Raw genomic sequence first — 20,871 nt, 5'->3', positions numbered from 1 at the left:
GAACAAATTATCTTTGTTTCCATTGACTTCTATGGGGAAACTCGCTTTGATATACAAGTGCTTTGCAATACATGCATTCTCCTGGAAGGGATTATGCTCGTAATCCGAGGTTCCACTGTATACACTTTCTAATAGAACCTTAAAGCGGGGGTTCACCCTAAAAAAAAATTCTAACATTACATTAAGCTCCATTCCGACACTGACTGTACGCTGATCTTTTTTTTTTGCCGTGCATACCGTTATAACTTTATTTTCCCCCCGGCTTCCGGGTATGAATTCCGCGGGAGTGGGCGTTCCTATGCACAGGCAAATTGATTGACGTATGGCATAAGCTTCCCCCCGGCGCATACGGCCGCGTCACGAGTTGCCGAAAGAAGCAGAACGTGGGTGCGCAGGCGCCGTTTAGCTCCATATAGAGCCGACTCACAGTCCGGCTTCTTTCGGCAACTCGTGACATGGCCGTATGCGCCGGGGGGAAGCTTATGTCATACGTCAATCAATTAGCCTGTGCATAGGAACGCCCAATCCCGCGGGATTCACTACCCGGAAGTCGGGGGGGAAATAAAGATATAACGGTATGTACGGCAAAAAAAAACAAAAGATCAGCGTACCGTCAATGTCGGAATGTTTTTAGGGTGAACCCCCGCTTTAAGGCCCCTTCCACACGGGGACGGATCCGTCAGCGGCGTCCGCCAGCTCAGCGGGAGATCTCTCCCCGTTGATCTCTGCTGAGCCGGCGGATGACAGGTCCCTCTCTGCTCGCTGAGCGGGGAGGGGCTTGTCGAGCGCCGCTGTTTGCTATGGAGAGATTGGATGATCATCACAGATCTCACCAGATCCAATCCGCCAGGACGGATGGCGATGTAACGCCATCCCTCTGATTTTAGCGTATCGGATGTCAGCGGACATGTCACCGCATAGACGAGCATGGAGCGCCCGTTCAGGTCCGCCGAAAAAACTGACAGGCGCACCTGAACGGTCCGCCCGTGTGGAAGGGGTCTAATAAATTTGGACTTTTGAGGTTCATCTCGGTGTGCTGGCTGTTTTTCTGAATGAAAAAAAAGAACCTGACGGATGAGCTGACCCTTTTTTTTTTTTCTTAACATCCAAAAATCGAATACAATTTTGACTTTAGATGGACTGTAAGTAAACTTGCATTCTGATTTTTTATTTTTTTTATATATATTTTTTTATTGCTGCCTCTAGTTGATCTGTAAACAGCATCAGTAGAGGGTATACCATTCTACGCCGGCATATTTGTATTTCGGACCTGTCGCAGGCCCCCGGCAGCCGGGAATAATGTGTGGAATAGCTGCCAATTCGCGGCGCATTTTCTGCAAAACACAAAGAGATGCCTAGTTGCTCTTCAAAGCGCTCAGAAGCTTTTTTGTTGTTTGTTTCCCCTCTGTGGCTGCGGCCGTGTGATGTTTCCGTAGCCTGAACGCCGGGCTGTACCTTCGGCTCCCGTAGGCAGAGGTGGGGAGCGACAGACATCACAAGAGCAGAGCCGGTGCATGGTGGAAGCCGATGGCAATCTCCCCCGGGGGTTACCGCTACTCCCTCGCCGTCCTACTGACTATCTTTTCATCTGGATGCAGCAAATGCCGGCCAATTAAACTCATCTCTCCGGTCGCATGTACAAGCTCTGCACAATAGCACAATTTCCGGCTGCTTTTGACCGCTGCTGACCTGCCTTTGCTCGCCATTCTGATGTGTCTGAGATTTGTCACAGTGCTAAATAAATAGACTGCGTCAGTGCTTTCTGGTGCTAAGATCTTGGAGCAAATAGTTCAAGTGTATGGAGACAGTAACTCCTTTAAGTGATAAAGCGAAATCGTGCTGTTTTCTTCAATATTCTCTTTATTTATATATTATGATCGGGGGTAAAAACATTTTTTTTTTTATTGTGTACTTATTTTTAGTCCTCTAAATATAAGATATTGCACATAACAATTACCGTATATACTCGAGTATAAGCCGACCCGAATATAAGCCGAGGCACCTAATTTTACCACAAAAAATGGGAAAACTTATTGACTCGAGTATAAGCCTAGGGTGTCCATCTGCATGCCTCACTGTGCCTCACTGTGTCCATGTGCATGCCTCACTGTGTCCATGGCTCACTGTGCCCATGCCTCACTGTGTCCATGACTAGACTGACGTTTAACATGGGAGTCTATGGAAGGGGTGCTCCCCAGCCGTAGATCCTCCAGACAACAAACTTTGCCCCCTATTAGAGGGGAAATGGGGCTACATGTGTGCCAAGTTCCGGGCCCAGGGGACCTACGACCGACCGGTACCGGGTCCCCAAAATCACCAGGGAAATTACCATTTAACATAGGAGTCTATGAAAGGGGTGCCTGGCTTTGAAAAATCGGTGCACAACAAACTTTGCACAGGGACAAAGAGTGGGGCTATATGTGTGCCAAGTTTGGGGTCCAGGGGACCTACGGCCGGCCGGTCCCCAAAGTCCGGGAGATCAGGCGCAAAAAGGTAACTCGGCTTATACTTATATACGGTAAATTTTTATCACTTTTTGATAGCAGACTTCAAGTGAAAAGCTGGCCATATACGTCAACAATCTCCCACTGCAGTAGGGTTGCCACCTGTCCAGGATTCACCTGGACAGTCCAGGTTTTGAATCATGTGTCCGGGACACATTATTAAGACGGGAATGTGGCTCAGGACAGGGCTTGACAGGAGGGTGAGGGGGCACTATGTGCCCAGCATTACCATTCTCTTTGGAGTGCCCAAAGGTGTCCAAGGTCTATTACAATCCTATAGTGTATACAAATTTATTTTTTCTTGCCTTGCTAAAGAGTTCGGGTTTGGCTTGAAGAAAAAGTGCCAACCCTAGCTTCACTCCACCGTATCATGCTGCACCCATTACCAATTCACATAGGGGGGGGGGGCCTAAAGTGGTCTTCCAGATTCCGATAAGCCCCCCGCCCGCAGACCCCCACAACCACCGGGCAAGGGTTGTGGGGATAAGGCCCTTGTCCCCATCAACATGGGGACATGGTGCTTTGAGGGGTCACAGACCCCCAAAGCATCCTCCCAATGTTGAGGGCATGTGGCCTGGTATGGTTCAGGAGGGGGGGCGCTCTCTCGTCCCCCCTCTTTTCCTGCGGCCTGCCTGGTTGCGTGTTCGGATAAAGGGTCTGGTGTGGATTTTTGGGGGAACTCCACGCCATTTTTTTTTATTTGGGGGTGGGGTTCCCCTTAAAATCCACACCAGATCTGAGGTCTCGAATGGATATTTGGGGGGAACCCCCATGTCATTTTTTTTTAATTTGATGCAGGGTTCCCCTTAATATGCATACCAGACCTGAAGGGCCTGGTAATTGAATTTGGGGGGACCCCCACAAGCTTTTTTTTTTTATGAATGCCTTTTCTTTGAATTGCCGGGAGCCGACAATTCATGAATGATTTTAAATGACTTTTTTTCCTTCAGAAATTACACTTTGTGCAGAGACAGTTTTAAGTACAGGAAACATGCGCTACTTCACAGGCATACTATACACCCCCCCCCCCCCCCCGGTACGAAATTGAAAGGAATATTTCACTTTTATTGTTTCACTTTAAGCATTATTAAATTCACTGCTCCCGAAAAAACTTCAGTTTTTACAAACTTTTTTTTGCATTGATACATGTCCCCTGGGGCAGGACCCAGGTCCCCAAACACTTTTTAGGACAATAACTTGCATATTAGCCTTTAAAATTAGCACTTTAGATTTCTCCCATAGACTTTTACAGGGTATTCCGCGGCTTTTCGAATTTGCCAGGAACACCCCAAACTGTTCGCTGAACAGGCAAACAGGCTCGAACTCGAAGCTCATCCCTACTGGTGATGGACATTCTGCAAGGTATAGTCTCCTGTACAGGTGAGGGATATTTTGTGTGATAATATCTTCTGTACAGGTGATGGACATTCTGTGAGTCACTGTCTCTTGTACAGGTGATAGACTATATTTGTGGCAATATCTTCTATACTGATCAGTAGTGTATTTAGGTTTTGTGCTGCCCTAGGCCTGACTAAATCTGTGCACCCCCTAATTAAAATATGACCCACCCCTTCCTGTCAAGGCCACACCACTTTCTGTTTAAGACCCGCCCTGAATTTTTTGAGTGGGGACACTAGTTCTTAGAGCCTGGGGAGGGGAGGGCAATGGATTCCCTTAATTTGCATAGATTTCCTCTCACTTCCTGTTTGGCTATGGGGCAGGAAGTGAAGGGAAATCTCTGCAATTTGACAGGGATGGTAAAAAAAGAAATTGACAGGGGCTATAACCCTTCCTTACTCTATCCAAAATGAAAAACAAAAGTGTTGCCTATAGTTCTACTTTAACCACTTGAGATCCGCGCTATGGTCGAAAGACGTCCACAGCGCGGCTCTCAAGTGCCGGATGGAAGTCCCTGGACGTCCTGTTGTTGTTCCCTGTGCGCGCCGCTGGGGGCGCGCAGCGGGAAAACAACGTGCCCGGCGCATCGCTCGGGAGCCGATGCTAGTGCCTGGCGGGCGCGATCGTCAGTAACACAGCAGGACGTGGAGATCTGTGTGTAAACACAGAGCTCCACGTCCTGTCAGGGAGAGAGGAGACCGATCTGTGTCCCTTTACATAGGGACACAGCATCGGTCACCTCCCCCAGTCACCCCCCTCCCCCCACACAGTAAGAACACAATGAGGGAATACATTTAACCCCTTCCTCACCGTTAGTGTTAACCCCTTCACTGCCAGTCACATTTATACAGTAATTAGTGCATTTTTATAGAACTGATCGCTGTATAAATGTGAATGGTCCCAAAATTGTGTCAAGTGTCCGATACGTCCGCCGCAATATCGCAGTCCTGACGAAAAAAAAATCGCAAATCGGCGCCATTACAAGTAAAAAAAAAAAAAAATCATAAATCTATCCCCCATTTTGTAGGCGCTATAACTTTTGCGCAAACCAGTCGCTTATTGTGTTTTGTTTTGTTTTTTTTACAAAAATACGTCAAAAAATACGTATCGGCCTTAACTGAGAAAAAAAATATTTTTTTTTTAAAAAAATTCCGATATTTATTATAGCAATAAGTAAAATATATATATATATTTTTTTAAATTGTCGCTCTTTTTTTGTTTATAGCGCAAAAAATAAAAACCGCAGAGGTGATCAAATACCACCAAAATAAAGCTCTATTTGTGGGGAAAAAAGGACGTCAATTTTGTTTGGGAGCCCATTGCACGACCGCGCAAATGTCAGTTAAAGCGACGCAGTGCCGGAAACTGAAATTTCACCTGGGAACGAAGGGGGTTTATGTGCCCAGTAAGCAAGTGGTTAAGCACACATTTCTGATAATTTTATGGAGAGGACTAAGAAGATATAACCATGCCAATGGTGCAGCAGAAAACATATAGCACAGTGAGGAAGTTTTGTGTTCCAGGATGATAGGACAGTCAAAATTAGAAGCAGCTTGCGCTACACTAACAGTGTAGCGCAAGCCGGAGGGGACTTTTTCCGTGCTGCCCCCCCCCCCCTGCAATGTGCTGCCCTAGGCCTAGGCCTTGTGTGACATTATCTTCTGTGCAAGTGATAGACATTCTGTGTGTCATTTTCCTTATGTTGTAATAACAAACATTATATGAATGAAATGACTAAACATGACAATACATACCCCTCTCCTTCCTCCTAATTCTGCATCTGCTCTGCTGCTGAAAGGATCTCGTGTGTTCTGGTTGGCTTTCTGAAAACAGGAATACAAAATTATGTAACGTTTTTGTAATATCCGCTTCTACTATATATGGGAACTCAAGTGACTCCACCCAATTTCCAAGCTCTGTCCAAACGCGGTGCTCAAATCCCTACCCATGACCATTCTCATTCACTCATGCAGAATGCGGAGCTGCGAGAGAGAGTGGAGTGTGCATGCATGGGTAGGGAACATAGGGGCAGATCCACAGAGATCTGCACCCGCGCAGCGTATCAGAGATACACTACGCCGCCGTATCTTACCTGGCTTTAAATCGAATCCTGGAAAAATTTGCGCCGTAAGTTACGGCGGTGTAGTGTATCTCTGGCGGCGGAATTCAAATCGGCGATTAGGGGGCGTGATTTATTTAAATGAAGCGCGTCCCCGCACCAAATGAACTGCGCATGCTCCGTTTCTACGTCATTTTTTAAACTTAGACGTGACTTACGTACATTCCGATTCACGGACGACTTACGCAAAAAAAATTAAAAATTAAAATTTCGACGCGGGAACGACGGCCATACTTAACATGGCAAATCTAACTATACGCGACGAAATAGCAGCTTTAACTATACGCCGGAAAAAGCCGACTACAGACGAAGTAAAAAAATGCGATGGCCGCGCGTATGTTCGTGGATCGTCGGAAATAGCTAATTTGCATACCCGATGCGGAAAACGACGTGAACGCCACCCAGTGGACGCCGAAGTATTGCATCTTAGATCCGAAAGGCGTACAAGGACGTATGCCTGTCGGATCTAACCCAGAAGCCGTATCTTGTTTTGAGGATTCAAAACAAAGATACGACACAGGAAATTTGAAAGTACGCCGGTGTATCAGTAGATACGCCGGCGTACTCTGTCTGTGAATCTACCCCATAATGTTTGTGAATTTTAAGGATTGAACATCAAACACGTGGTATGCCCTGCCATCTGCAGCATGGAATCGGAAGGAGAATGTAATAGGCATCTGAAAAAGTGAGCATTATTTTACCGAACAGAGCACAGCTTGCTAATGTATTGAGGACACTTTATTTTTGGACGGCTCTGGCAAAAGTAAGGAAAGGTGAACTTTCTCTTTAAAGCGGAGTTCCCCTTCAAAAGTGGAACTTCCGCTTTAAGTACTCCTCACCCCCTTACATGCCACATTTGGCATGTCATTTTTTTGGGGGGGGAGTGGAGGCTTCGTTTGGAGTGGGACTTCCTGTTCCACTTCCTCCTACGGGCCGCCTAGGCGTCTCCTCCTCTCAACCTAGGCGGCCCCTCCCTCTAGGCGATCTTCCCAGAAGATTGCCTGTCCACTCTAACTCGCGCATGTGCAGTGCGTGCCCAGCCGTGAAGCCGAGAGCTGTCACAGCCGGGTGCCCAGAGTGTCAATGGAGGCGCCGGCGGAGAGGAGTGGGAGAGAAGCGACGCTCCAGGCGGCCGCATCGCTGGGCGTTGGAACAGGTAAGTGTCTGTTTATTAAAAGTCAGCAGCTACACTTTTTGTAGCTGCTGACTTTTAATAAACATAAAAAGCCTGGAACTCTACTTTAAGAGCAGGACCCACAGAGACATGTGTACATGCTGCTTCTAGGGTGGCACGTTCATTCCAGGACAATATGGATGGGATGAAACTCCACAGACACCCCCCCCCCCCCACATTTACACTTACGCGGCGTATCTCCAGATACATCGCCGTAAGTGTTACGTGAATCCGGGCCTATAACTTTTGCGCAAACCAATCAATATACGCTTATTGCGATTTTTGTTTTTACCAAAAATATGTAGAAGAATACGTATCGGCCTAATCTGAGAAAAAAAAAAAATGGAGATATTTGTTTTTTTTAGCAAAAAGTACAAAATATTATTTTCTTTTCAAAATTTCTTTTCAAAACGCTCTATTTTTGTTTATAGCGCAAAAAATAAAAACCGCAGAGGTGATCAAATACGACCAAAAGAAAGCTCTATTTGTGGGGAAAAAAAGGACGAAACACGACCACGCAATTGTCAGTTAAAGCGACACAGTGCCGAATCGCAAAACGTGCCCTGGTCTTTGGCCAGCCAAATGGTCCGGGGCTGAAGTGGTTAATGTCAATGCATTATTTGGAACAGAATGTCGATGTCACGCTTACCCCTAACGCAAGTGGTGAGGCACTATAGCTAGCTTCTGTGTTCTTCATCTATAGCAGCCCCCTTTCCCATAAGGCAGGTCTACAGGAACTTGGTTACACCCCCTGAGCAAGGCAAACAGGTACTTTTGGTTGGGATGCATACAGAGAAAATTAAACCAGAGAGGTTTAATAAGGGGCTTCAAATGGAACACACATTGCGGAATAGGTACAACATTTTATTGAAACAAAAATCTGAAATATAAACATATCATATGGCAAAATAGCCAGAACAATTAATCAAAACCTTCACCAATAAAATAATGAAAACTTAATAATAAAGTTATCATAATTAAAAAAACAGCCCGGGTTCATCAGCACACTCACAATCACTCTACATACACACGGGCATGGCTGATAATTCAAAGTCTGAAATAAGGCATCCAGTAGCACCAAATTGCAAGAAATATTTTGCTCAAGGTTATCTTGAATTCTTTCACACACAGTGGTTTCAAACATTGGAACAGGGCCGATCCTAGGCAGGGTGCACAGGGTGCTTTGCACCCAGGCACCTGCAGAGGTGGGGGCGCCAAAGTGGCAGAGTTCTCCCCTCCCTCCTTCTCTCTTTGTTTGTGTCCGGCCAGAACTAGTGTTCTGCGCATAGGTGTGTGTCAGTCCAGAACTGATGTGTCTCTGACCATCTCCTGTACCATGTCTGCAGTCTCTGACCGTCTCCTGTACTATGTCTGCAGTCTCTGACCATCTCCTGTACTATGTCTGCAGTCTCTGACCGTCTCCTGTACTATGTCTGCAGTCTCTGACCATCTCCTGTACCATGTCTGCAGTCTCTGACCGTCTCCTGTACTATGTCTGCAGTCTCTGACCATCTCCTGTACCATGTCTGCAGTCTCTGACTGTCTCCTGTACTATGTCTGCAGTCTCTGACCGTCTCCTGTACTATGTCTGCAGTCTCTGACCATCTCCTGTACCATGTCTGCAGTCTCTGACCGTCTCCTGTACTATGTCTGCAGTCTCTGACCGTCTCCTGTACCATGTCTGCAGTCTCTGACCGTCTCCTGTACTATGTCTGCAGTCTCTGACCGTCTCCTGTACTATGTCTGCAGTCTCTGACCATCTCCTGTATAATGTCTGTAGTATGTCTGGGGGCTCTTTCTAACAGACTCTCTAACAGAAGCCCTCTCTGTGTCCATCAGAGAGGCCCCCCCCCCCAGGTCCCAATAAAGTCCTCTGCTTCTCTTCCTGTATTTTGTTTATTGTTAAGGGATCATGTAAGGATCCCAGGGTAATGAAGACTTTGTGGGGGAGCATCTCTGTGGTTGAGTCATTGCCATAGAAACATTTGTAAAGGGGAGGGGTTAGTAAAATGACCACGCCCACATGGGGGCGCCAGAAATATTTCTGCACCCAGGCGCCCGTGACCCTAGGATCGGCCCTGCATTGGAAACTTGCAGTTGCAAGGCAGACAGAGTTTAGAGAATAGTCGATTTCCGATCCAAGGTGATAAACAGGAATCCAAACAGCAGAGCAGGGCAGACAAACCGAGAGCTTGAACATGGATACAAATGCTATCACAAGCATGAGACTGCAGGCTTGGCTCCACCCAGAGACTAGCCACATTAATCACCTTGCAGGTGGACAGACAGACAAGGAGAATACCACAGCCAAAACCAAGATGCTGTTATGAAGAGCAGGAGCGTTAGACATTGGACATTGCATTCACTGACTTTTTCTGTACTTACACTGAATGTATCATCGGTGTCTCCAACTGGTACCTTCTTAGACAGCTGCAAAAGATGTAATACTTGAATGAATTTTTTTATATAGGAAACATATAGCTAGATTCACATAGAGTTAGGTCGGCGTATCAGTAGTATTTAGGCTGGCCGCTAGGTGGCGCTTCCATTGCGGTTGGCATAGAATATGTAAATCACTAGATACACCTATTCACGAACGTACGCCCGGCCGAAGCAGTACAGATACGCCGTTTACGTAACGCTTTATCAGGCCTAAAGTTATTCCATCAACTAGTTGGAATAGTAATGTTAAAGTATGGCCGCCGTTCCTGCTTTGAAATTCGAAAATTTTACGTCGTTTGCGTAAGTCGTCCGTGAATAGGGATTTACGTAATTTACGTCCACGTCTAAATCCCAGTTGCCGCAATGCACACTGGGAAATGTAGGCGGACGGCGCTTGCGCCGTTCCAAAAAACGTCAATCACGTCAGGTCAAACAAAATTATCATAAAACACGCCCCCTCAGCCTATTTTTAATTAGGCGCGCTTGCGCCCGCCACATTTACGCTACGCCGCCGTAAGTTAGGAGGCAAGTACTTTGAGAATACAGTACTTGCCTCTCTGACTTAAGGCGGCGTAGCGTAAATACGATACGCTACGCCGCCCTAAAGTTGCGGCAAACTACCTGAATCTAGCTATCACTCTATTCTGTGCTAGAGGATTATATAGTTGATAAACAACAGAAATTTCACAAAATACAGTATGTCTGATTGGAGTGAGGTGTGAGGCGTGAGTAAGGGTAGGTATAACTTTGTGCAGCTCATGGTATTACACAGGCATCCAACATGTGGGGACATCAGCAAAGTGCAATGACAAAACACCAAACTATCCCTCCGGATGACTTCTTTTTCCACTTCAGCTACTCCTCTTTTAGGTCCATAGACCTCTTAAATTTCATCTTCAACCAAAACTTTTGATTATAGTCTTAAATTGATTGGTGAAGTGTTAAGACATCAGTTCTATGTCCCCTTGGGAATATTTCCCCTCACTCCCTGTCCCAGTGACATCCTGTGGTGTAGGATAGATAGGGCAAATCTCTGCAAATTATTGGCAAAAGGCCAGGTGCAGTCTAATTTCTCCACTGCAGGTGGCGATCATCTGCAACGGTAGTGCAGGGGAGAGGAAGTCAGGAGGAACTTGGTTCCACTATGGTTTCCTGGGTTCACTGGGGAAGTTATCCGGTTGGATGTGGCAGCCAGTGCCGATCCTGACCTCCCTGGGGCCCTAAGCAAAATTACATGTCACATTAAGGTTGAGAAGTGGGGGGGGGGGGGGGGGGGGGGGCTGCAAAAAATGACATGTCACAATAAAGTTGAGATGCAGGGGGGGGGGGGCGCTGCTGACAACAGTAACATGTCACATTAAAGATGTCGGAGATGACATCATACATTAAAGTGAGAAGCGGGGGGGGTGCTGACTTCTTACCTCTTCTCCCATGCAGCCAGTGAGTTAAGAAGCGGGGTGAGGGGTCGAAAATGACTTCTCACCAAGCGGGCCTCTAGTAATTTGGGGGGCCCTAAGTGGCTTGCATAGTGAGCCTATAGGGTGGATCGGCCCTGGTGGCAGCCTCCGGTGTCCCCTTTAACAGACCCACAGATGACTATAACTAGACACCAGAGGGTTAGCTAAAGCACAAGGTCCCCAAGAGCAGATGGAGCCCCCTTCCAATCCTCTAAGCGATGTCCTGCAGTGGTACCAAACCAATCTGTGGCAAACAGCTCCCCTTCTTCCAAGCACCTGGTTCTCAGCATTCCTCCCTCAGGTTACCCACTTGAGGCCTCCTCATGGCAGCTTGTGCCTGAGAGGGCAGCGTGTCCCCCTCAGGCTGGACTCGAGCCAGAGCTCTGTGTGCTCCCAGAATAAATACAGTCTCCCAGCATGCCTTCAGAGCCTACCATCTGCATATCTCCACACCTATCATCCAGAAACTTCTCAAGTTGCCTGGATACAGAGGGAGCTATCCAGCAGACTTGCAGCAGCGGAGCACACAGATCAGACCTGACTAAACGATTACAGCTCACTAAGTACAGTAAGCCAAACTATGCTTCTACCCACACAAAATGATGCTGCGGTACTCTCTCCATACCCTACATCCTGTCCTTGTGGCATCTTGCTCTCCCTCATTTTTTTAAATGCTCCTCCCTTAAATACTTGCGGGCTAAAACACTTGAGTGACATGGAGGGGAGAAAATCCCAGCTAACAGGGGACTCCACCCTGCCACACTTTGTTTCTCTACAAACACTAGTTTTGGATGGGCTAATTTTTATTGTTATTAGGAAAATACCTGTGATATGTTTTATCTGACAGACCTGTATGAGCGCCGGTGCTTTCTAGCATGGACTACATAACGCAAAGTCGAAACAAAATGTAAATGAGTAGCATATCTCACCTTCTCTCTGAAAAGCAAGGCGGTGATAATTATGGCGTAGATGAGTAATAAACCATCCAGGAGGTAACAGAGTCGAGGATCCGTCAGACCAAACACCTGAGCATCTGTGGATACAATAAAAAAGCTTCATGTTACATTGACTCTAATGCAATTTATTTTGTGAACATTAAACATAGCAACAGCAGAGCATTGTACCCAAGGCCAAATATTTCGGGGGGGAGTGCCGCAAGTTGAGAAGCGCGTGGAGGGGGGGGCGCCAAGAATCGAGAAGCAGGGGGGCTGCCGCTGCAAATTATGCTTGGGGGGGGCTTAGGGTGCTGAAGAAAAAAAAAAAGCGATGCCATCCGGGCTCCTGGGGAACTACCGGGCCCCCTTTTGGGTGCTGACGAAAAAAAAGGTCGATGCCATCCGGGCCCCTTACAGGTGTACTGCCTGTACCCCCCTGATGTTGCGGCCCTGGGTGACATCCACACATCATGTCGCTGGCTGTCAGTAACAAGGTGTGTAATAAAAGGTTTCAGGGTAAGGTTGGCAGCCATTTGGTTTTACGAAAGCAGTTTCGTTTTTAAAACGTCTGTCCAGTTTTTAATCTGCTCACAATGATGGACACCTTGACCATCACACCTATAGGAACTTGTTGGACACCCCATTCCAAAACCATGGACGTAATTATGGAGTTGCCTTCTTGTTTTGAATCTATAACAGTTATAGGAGCCTCTTTTGGGAAGGCTTTCTACAAGATTTTGAAGTGCGTCTGTGGGAATTTGTACTCAGCCAAAAGAACATTTGTGAGGTCAGCTACTGCTGTTGGATAAGAGGACCGGGCTCACAATCGTCATTCCAATGTTTCCCAAAGGTTTACAGTCCAGCAGACACGATCCATATGGATTTTCCCACCAGAATAACGAGACACAAGTTCTGTTCTCTGGTTCCAAACAAATGAATACATTACTGGTAAACTCAGCTGGTTATATACAGTTAGAAACCAAATCTGGACAATGCCTCACTCCACCCACAACATCACACAAAGGGGTGCTAAGGAGTCCCCCTCAATCCACATCTTAGACAGACTTTCTGACTCTGTGATAAGCTATTCCCACCTGCTACATAAAACACATCCCTTTAGTAAACATAATTGACATGCTAATCCTCTACACCTGAAAGGTCAGACATCTGACCTTTCAGACTGCCAACACATATCTATCATCATTAGAACTTTCACACAATACAGTGTCATTAGCATACACAATGAAAGGTTCTTGAGAGGCAGACTTAATTAGCACAATAGACAATAGAATGCAATCACCGCAAGCTTTTTTCATTACAGCCAGGTAGACTTGATTAGCACCTCAACAGTCTATGTGTCCCCACATGAATGAATACTGTCCTATTGACCTGTTGGGGTCAGAATAAACCACTTGTAATATTTCAAGATATCCTGCAATACATGAATTATCATTATTGTCCCATCTCATGTAATTCATGATATCATTTCTCAGTCATCCTATGCCCCTATTGGACATTGGATGACCCTAGACCCAAGAGTCATTGGTGAAGCTGCCACAGGAGTACCCCGCATCCTTCAAAAGTCTCTGGGTATCACGGGCCATACCGTTACAACCATGTTTTGCCCATCCCCTGATTCCTCCCTCCTCCATGATGCACTTTTTTTTTAAGGCGCCATTATATGTACTTTGAATCCTGACCAGTCCAGCGACTTCCTTCCCTTTTGTCTATGTGAATCCAAACTAGCGTGATGACGTGCTCTCTTCGACCTCATCATATCCTGGGCTTACAGGAAGTGCATCTAATGATGCTGGTCATTGTTTAACCTGGAAGAAAACCGTCCGTTCCTTGAACAGCTGGTACAGTGCCAGAGTAAAGATTTATTTTGCAGCTAAAATTTTCTTTTTTTTTTTTCACACATGTCTGGCATTATTTTTTATTTTAATTTTTAAAGTTGGAGCTGAGCTGTATTTCTACAGCTTTGACCAACCACTAAAATTACAGCTTTGGGCACTTTAAAGGGGTTGTACAGGTTCGTTTTTTATTTTCTAAATAGGTTCCTTTAAGCTAGTGTATTGTTGGTTCACTTACCTTTTCATTCGATTTCTCTTCGAAATGTTTTTTTTCTTTGTCTGAATTTCTCACTTCCTGTTCCTCCTCAGTAAGCTGTTCTGGCTGACTAACCCCCAGCCAGATGATGGGGGCAAGCTTACTGAGGAGGAACAGTAAGTGAGAAATTCAGACAAAGAAAAAAAAACATTTAGAAGGAAAAATCAAAGGAAAAGGTAAGTGAACCAACAATGCACTAGCTTAAAAGGAACCTATTTAGAAAATAAAAAATGAACCTTTACAACCCCTTTAAGCCTGAGCAATTCTCGGAAATATGCCCGAGCTAACGCTAAAAGCTAAAAAAAAAAATGAAAAAAAAAAAAAACAGCCCTTCTCTAGCAGAGAATTGTTGCTGTGCGGCCTCTCGTACTGACCGCTATTGTGTGGTTTGTTGTACCGGTGCTGCTTTCTCTGCTGTGAAGTGTGTGAAGTTTTGCTCTTGGCTTGACTTTTTTTTTTTTTGCTCTTTCCTCCTTCATAGTATTCTTCTTTCTTTAGGTCTACACTTGAGATACAGAACGGCGAGTGAGCATCAACAATATCTGGAAACCGCAGAGCTGGAATTCCTGACACGACACCTTGCTCTGCTACTCTGTAAAAAAAAAATTTTACAACAGTTTTGGGGATTTCGTTTTTCTTTTTTACACCTTTAACAGCCCTATCGGGGATCTTTAGGGAAATATCAGGGCTAAACCCGATCCTCTCCTCCTGTGCCCTGCAGCCAGCAGAAACGAGAGGAGGAGAGCCGGTGTCCTGCCGAAAATGTTCCCCCAGCGGATTAGGACCCCCCTTGTACTGCGCAGGCGCGGCGCTTGCGCTGCAACCGAGACTCCGCAATGACTATCACATATGCTGCACGCTCCCGATGCTAGTGCTACTTTGCAAGGGGTGGGTGTGATTTTAACAATAAAGTACACGTCTTAGCGGGGCGTGTTGATGGGCGGGTTTTGCAATGGCAATGTTGATGGGCGCATTTTGCACATTTTACTCAGATGGGTGGGTTTTGCAATGTTGATGTTGTCAACATTGCAAAATCCACCCATCAACATTGCACAACCCACAACGCGGTGACGTCAGATTGTCGTTACTTGCCTCCCTATTGGGAGGAACGACGTTCTGACGTCACCGTGTCTTGCGCCAGACCCGGAAGATACGGGCTGCTGAATCGAAGAGCCGACCAGCTCGATTGTATTTTATATGCCTTATCTCACTTCTTCGATGCAAGTGTGCATTTTTATGTTACTTATTACATTTTTAAGGGTTTTACGCTATGCCAGTCCCTTCCTTTTTTTTATGTGGTGCATCCTGAATTACTACGTTGTTTAAGACATCTGCTATGCAATATTGAACTACACTGAGGGATTTATGCTACCAATAGAGACCCCGGGCTGGGATATCAACCATATGCGCATATTGATCTCCTATAATTAGAGATCACATCCATCTGGAAAGCGGCAATGTTATTGTTTGGTGGAGGCACTATCCTGTCAGCACTTTTTCCTGGACTATTGGATTCTTGAACACTGGGGATATTTAAGTTAATATGGACATTCTGCATTAGTATTTTTTATTATTTTCAAATTTTTTACCTTTGATGCTTTTGTTAATGGTATTCCTAAGGATTTTTTTGGTTTGTTCACACGGACTGCTATTTATTCACTTGATAACTTTCAGGTTTCTATCTAATTTAGGAATTTACCCCTTCTTGTTATCTTATTGAGGTCTCACAGACCTATTTACAGATCTAATTTTGTTTTTCACTCAGTCAGTGTTTCATAATTTTAATTGATATTTATCTAGCACTTCATTGTCACTAGTGTCACATTTTAGCTTACAGAAGCGCAGCTCTTCCTTTGACCATTACCATTAGTGTTGTATAACATTTTCAGTTGCTGCTTTACTATTTATCGAATTAGCGCAGTACACCCCTCTTTTTCATATTGGTACAAGGTGACATTTCTGACCTGAGCCGGAGATCTCTGTCCCACCCTTCTGTAGGGTAGCGTCATTTCCGGGACTCTGCACTTCCTGTCAAGCAGGAGATCACTCCTGCCAGCAGTGCTACTGTTGAACAGAGCGAAATGCTGGAATAGGTGTTCCAGCAGTTGGCTGCGGGACAAGGCTCCCGACCCGCGGGACCCCGGGACTATGTTTACATTTTGGGACTGTCCCGCAGGATTCGGGACAGTTGGGGGGTATGTACAGGCAGTGTTATAGTATGAGGCCCTGCCACTATATGAGATTAGGAGGAGACACAGGATTCTCAAACTTGTGGTTTGAGTGGCTCCAGTGTGTGTATTGTGAGCATAGATAGCTGTGTTCTGAGTTTCCCCTGGGTTTTGCAATCGTAGATCGGGAGCCTGGAGTTTGAAGGTTCCACAGTGTCTTGGGTGGGACAGAACCATCAATTCTGTGTCTGGATTTTGCTAGACATCTACACCCTGTGCAAATACACAGGTGTGCAGGGTCGTTATAAACCGAGTCTGAGAGAAGCTCAAGGCAGTTGCAGATGGAGTTGCTGCCATTTGGACACACAGTCTGTGTGTGAGGATAGTGGTGTGCTCCAGCCAGGTGGGGTGACCTTGGAAGACGAGAACCTATGTTTGGCGGACCTCTTGCCCGCAGGACTGGGAGAGTCAGGACAGTTTCTCGGGTCCAGAGAGACTGAGAAAGCTGGGTGACTAGGGAGTCCACAGAGGGGGCTGGAGGGAGTCCTGTGTTCCTGAGAAGTGTGAGGAAACCCTATCTGGGGGCCAGGAATGAGGCCCGTACAGCGACAGTAGGCTGAGTGAGCCTGAAGAATCCATAGTCTGGGAGGCCAAAGAGGGCAGCAGTGCTGCTGACAAGAGCCAGGTGGCTCAGTATTTCCAGTTGATTGTTTTACTGTGAGAAGTTGAAACTCCTGCATGGGCAACTTTAGATGGAACTTTAGTTTTGGCTAATAAAAGTGGGCTGCCACGCCTTCAAACTCAAGTTTGGACTGACATGGACTCACTTAAGGGGGTTGTAAAGGTTTGTCTTTTATTTTCTATATAGGTTCCTTTAAAGTGGATGTAAACCCCCAAAAAAAAATTTTTTTATGTCACAATGTAGAGTATAAAATTTCCTATCATCTGTGCCCAGTCTTGCCACACAGAGTTAATCCAGCTCTGAGCAATCCTCTTTTATTGTTCAGTGAAATAAAACAGACTTACAGAGAAAAAACTTAGTCCGTTCCACCCTCTTGCTGTGAGTGACAGGTTATTTACATATCTTATGCACTAGCTTTAGACTTTTCTCTTTTCTGAAGTCATGTGGTTACTTTTCTGGATTTTGACTGGATGTTCGTGATCATAGCAGAATTCAGTGTAAGAAATACACAGGAAAAAAATGCATGTTGACAAGGGGAGTGTAGAGGAGGGCGGGGAGTCTACTGACATCACAACTCCACCCACCGAGCTCCAGACAACAGATCCACCCACAGAATCTGCAGTTTTTCAGGTCTCATAGCAGACAGAGGGGAGACATTTGACAGGTAAGGATACATGCAGGAGGCATCTATATCCTTATAGATCAGCACTATGGCAGTAGTTTAGAAAGGATGAGAGTGGCTTTACATCCACTTTAAACACTGAGGGTTATGGTTATACCGTTCATCCATTCCAGAAGATCTGCTACCATAGCTTCAGGTTATCACTTTGCGTACAAGCCCATTATGAAGACACCTTTACATACAGAAGTCTGTCTCTCAGGTTTATGGGAAACCTTATTTCTGGAAGCTGTAAATGTTCTGCAGGCCATAGATAACCATTCGGTGGTCGATGAGTTAAATATAACGCAGCCTGAACAGCCGTCTCCTGTGCCGTGCGGTTACCGCGAGCAGATCGGCAGCTGTGTTTTGTAGACCTCGAGGTTTCCTGTGCAGCTTCAACAAACTGGCCTGTTATCTACCTGCCATCAGCTCTGATATATACATGACGTAGGAGAGCCTATATCACAATGTATACAATGGAGTTTGAATGTCTGCAGCAAAGTGCATTGAATCTGGCTTCACTTCAAATGTCTACCGGGAGACACCCCAGTGTTTTAAAGGCCCCTGTATGGATGTTTGAAATGAATACAGGCAGGGCTTTTTTTCTCAGAGAATAGGTGCAGGAACTCCCCCCTTCTGAATCCTCCATTGTCTATGCGCCCTACACTCCTCTGAGCACCATCCCTTGGTCCTACCCCCTACCGTCCTCCCAGTACTGTCCCAAGTATCATTTTGTGGTGCTAAATAATTTGTTAGCTGCACACTTGACTTTCCTCGAAGCACACACAGGGGAGGGGAGAAGGAGCAGATCAGCTGTGTCTCCTTTCTCATCATTCTCATCAGAAAGGAAGGAGGTGGAGAAAACAATCAATGCTGGCTCTGACGTCACTGGTTGCTAGATGCGAGGCAGCTCTAGCAACCAGTGACCGGGAGTAGATTTAGGAGGTGGATGAGGAGCCGGAGCCAGCAATACAGCGGCTCATTCCATACCTTCCCGTTATCCGTTTTTTTAAATTGGGGCACAGTATAATGTTGGGGGGGGGGTCCATAGTCCCCTATGCCCCCTCTAGTGACACCACTGCAGCACACCTAATGCCCCTACATACATTTTGCGTTCCTCCACGTTCCTGCTGAAAAAAAGCCCTGAATACAGGTTTACTTTTCATTTTGCCCCCAGTCCATGGAGTGCACCTATAACAAAGGTAGGCAATTAAAAAAAAAATGGAGCTTGTTTTAAACCGTCCCCTGGAAGTCATGTCATATAAATATATCTCTAGAGCAGTGGTCTCCAAACTGTGTGTCGAATGTAGCTGTCAGAAATTAGATCACCTTCTGGTAGCATTGTGGTTCCCATGGCGGAGGATTGTAATCAGGGGCAGACTGACAACTCATGGGGCCCCCGGGCAATAGATTATGGGGCCACACAGTATACACACACACACACACACACATACAGTATACATACACAGTATACACAGACACACAATATACATACACACAGAATACACATACAGAAACACAGTACACACAAAGTATACACATACATGTACACATACATATACACATAAATATACACACAGTATACACATACATATTATTTTAGGGACAGATGTAAAAAAAAATATGATTTTTACATACTGTCCCTGGTTTTACTGAGGCTGATGGGGCCTCCTAGTGGCATGGGGCCTTCGGGCAGTGCCCGAGTGCCCAAATGGTCAGTCCGCCCCTGATTGTAATTCCAGTGTCCACCAGCAGATGTCCCCCAGCAGCCAGCAAACCCCAGTATTCAGTTTCCACCTGATGCTGCCTGCTGGGAGGGTATTTAGGTCCTCCCCTACTAAGTGCCAAACCAGTGTTTGCTGCTGTCAGATTCTGTTTGCCTAGATCCTGCTCTTGCTTCCTGCCCTGTACCCTATGCCCTATACACTTCTGCATTATACCTGCTCCCCCTGGTTCCTGATCAGTTTTATTTGTTGATCCACATTTGCTTCCTATACCTCCAGTTTCCCTTGCTTTTCAGTGTTCCCCTTTTTGTATATAGATTATTATTATTATTACTATACAGGATTTATATATCGCCAACAGTTTGCGCAGCGCTTTACATCAGGGAAGACAGTACAGTCACAATACAAATCAATACAGGAGGGATCAGAGGGCCCTGCTCATTAGAGCTTACAATCTAGAAGGGAGGGTCAAGTGAAACAAAGGGTAGTTAATTAGGCTTTTGTTTGTTAGTTATTAGTCAGGTATTCCGTTACTGGGTTTTTTGGTTCAATTATATATTTATTATTTTTTTTGCTGTGTGCTGGTGATGAATAAGCATTTAGTGTGAAACTCATTAAGGTTCCTTTGTCAACGATTCGATTCGATTCCGCGATGCATCGCGATGCATCACGATTGCAGCGCAAGTGCGCATGGCTCTCCCCCCAAAATACTAAAGGAGATGATCAGAGACTGCAGACGTGGTACTGGAGATGATCAGAGACTGTGGGCATAGTACAGGAGATGATCAGAGACTGCGGGCATAGTACAGAAGATGATCAGAGACTGCGGGCATAGTACAGGAGATGATCAGAGACTGCGGGCATAGTACAGGAGATGATCAGAGACTGCGGGCATAGTACAGGAGATGATCAGAGACTGCGGGCATAGTACAGGAGTGGATTTGATCATAGCTGTAGCGATGATCAAGATATCACCCTTACAATACACCAGTACCACAATGTACCAGTACATCGCTGGACAGGAAGTGGTTATAGGGAAGTGGTTGGGGGCACATGTTTGTTTACTGCCCCCCCCCCCCCCCAAATGCAAGTGTAAAGCAACATCTCACTGCATCTTCACCAGCATTATGAAAATCACACAGGCAGCACAGACAGCATGTGTTCTGTCATGGATCTGTCAGTGTCAAATGGCTTTTGGGTTCTGACTTTGGCTGTACTGTGCGTTACAAACTTTAACCCAGTACAGCCATAACAAAGTAAGCACCCAACAGCAATCTGACACTGTGACAGGTCATTACAGAGCACATGCTGACTATGCTGCCTGTGTAAGTATCATAATTCTAAATAAACATAATGTAACATGCCATGCTGTGTTGTGTGTAAGCCATACACAGTGAGGATTCTATCCTCTGTGCTCCACTCACTGTGTTCTCTGCAGCCACGGTGCCAGGGTTCTTTCTCCCTTGTCAGCCACAGACTTGCCTGTTGCCTCACTGAT

General features: G+C 45.9%; 1 protein-coding gene across 2 annotated transcripts in view; it reads right to left on the bottom strand.

Annotated features, from left to right (window-relative positions):
* CD247 (CD247 molecule) overlaps window positions 1-20,871 on the bottom strand; it is a 212,933-nt gene that overhangs the window by 45,045 nt on the left and 147,017 nt on the right. For both annotated transcript variants that reach the window (XM_040339079.1, XM_040339080.1), the window contains exons 2-4: window positions 12,024-12,127; window positions 9,581-9,625; window positions 5,657-5,725 (exon numbers count right to left, since the gene is read on the bottom strand). In XM_040339079.1, the coding sequence (XP_040195013.1) occupies window positions 5,657-5,725; window positions 9,581-9,625; window positions 12,024-12,127 (218 nt within the window). The remainder of the gene's footprint in view (window positions 1-5,656; window positions 5,726-9,580; window positions 9,626-12,023; window positions 12,128-20,871) is intronic.

Source organism: Rana temporaria, chromosome 2 (genome assembly GCF_905171775.1).
Source record: "Rana temporaria chromosome 2, aRanTem1.1, whole genome shotgun sequence".
Lineage (NCBI taxonomy): Eukaryota > Metazoa > Chordata > Amphibia > Anura > Ranidae > Rana > Rana temporaria.
The sequence above is the reverse complement of the archived record's forward strand: the minus strand, read 5'-3'. Positions and strand labels throughout refer to the sequence as shown.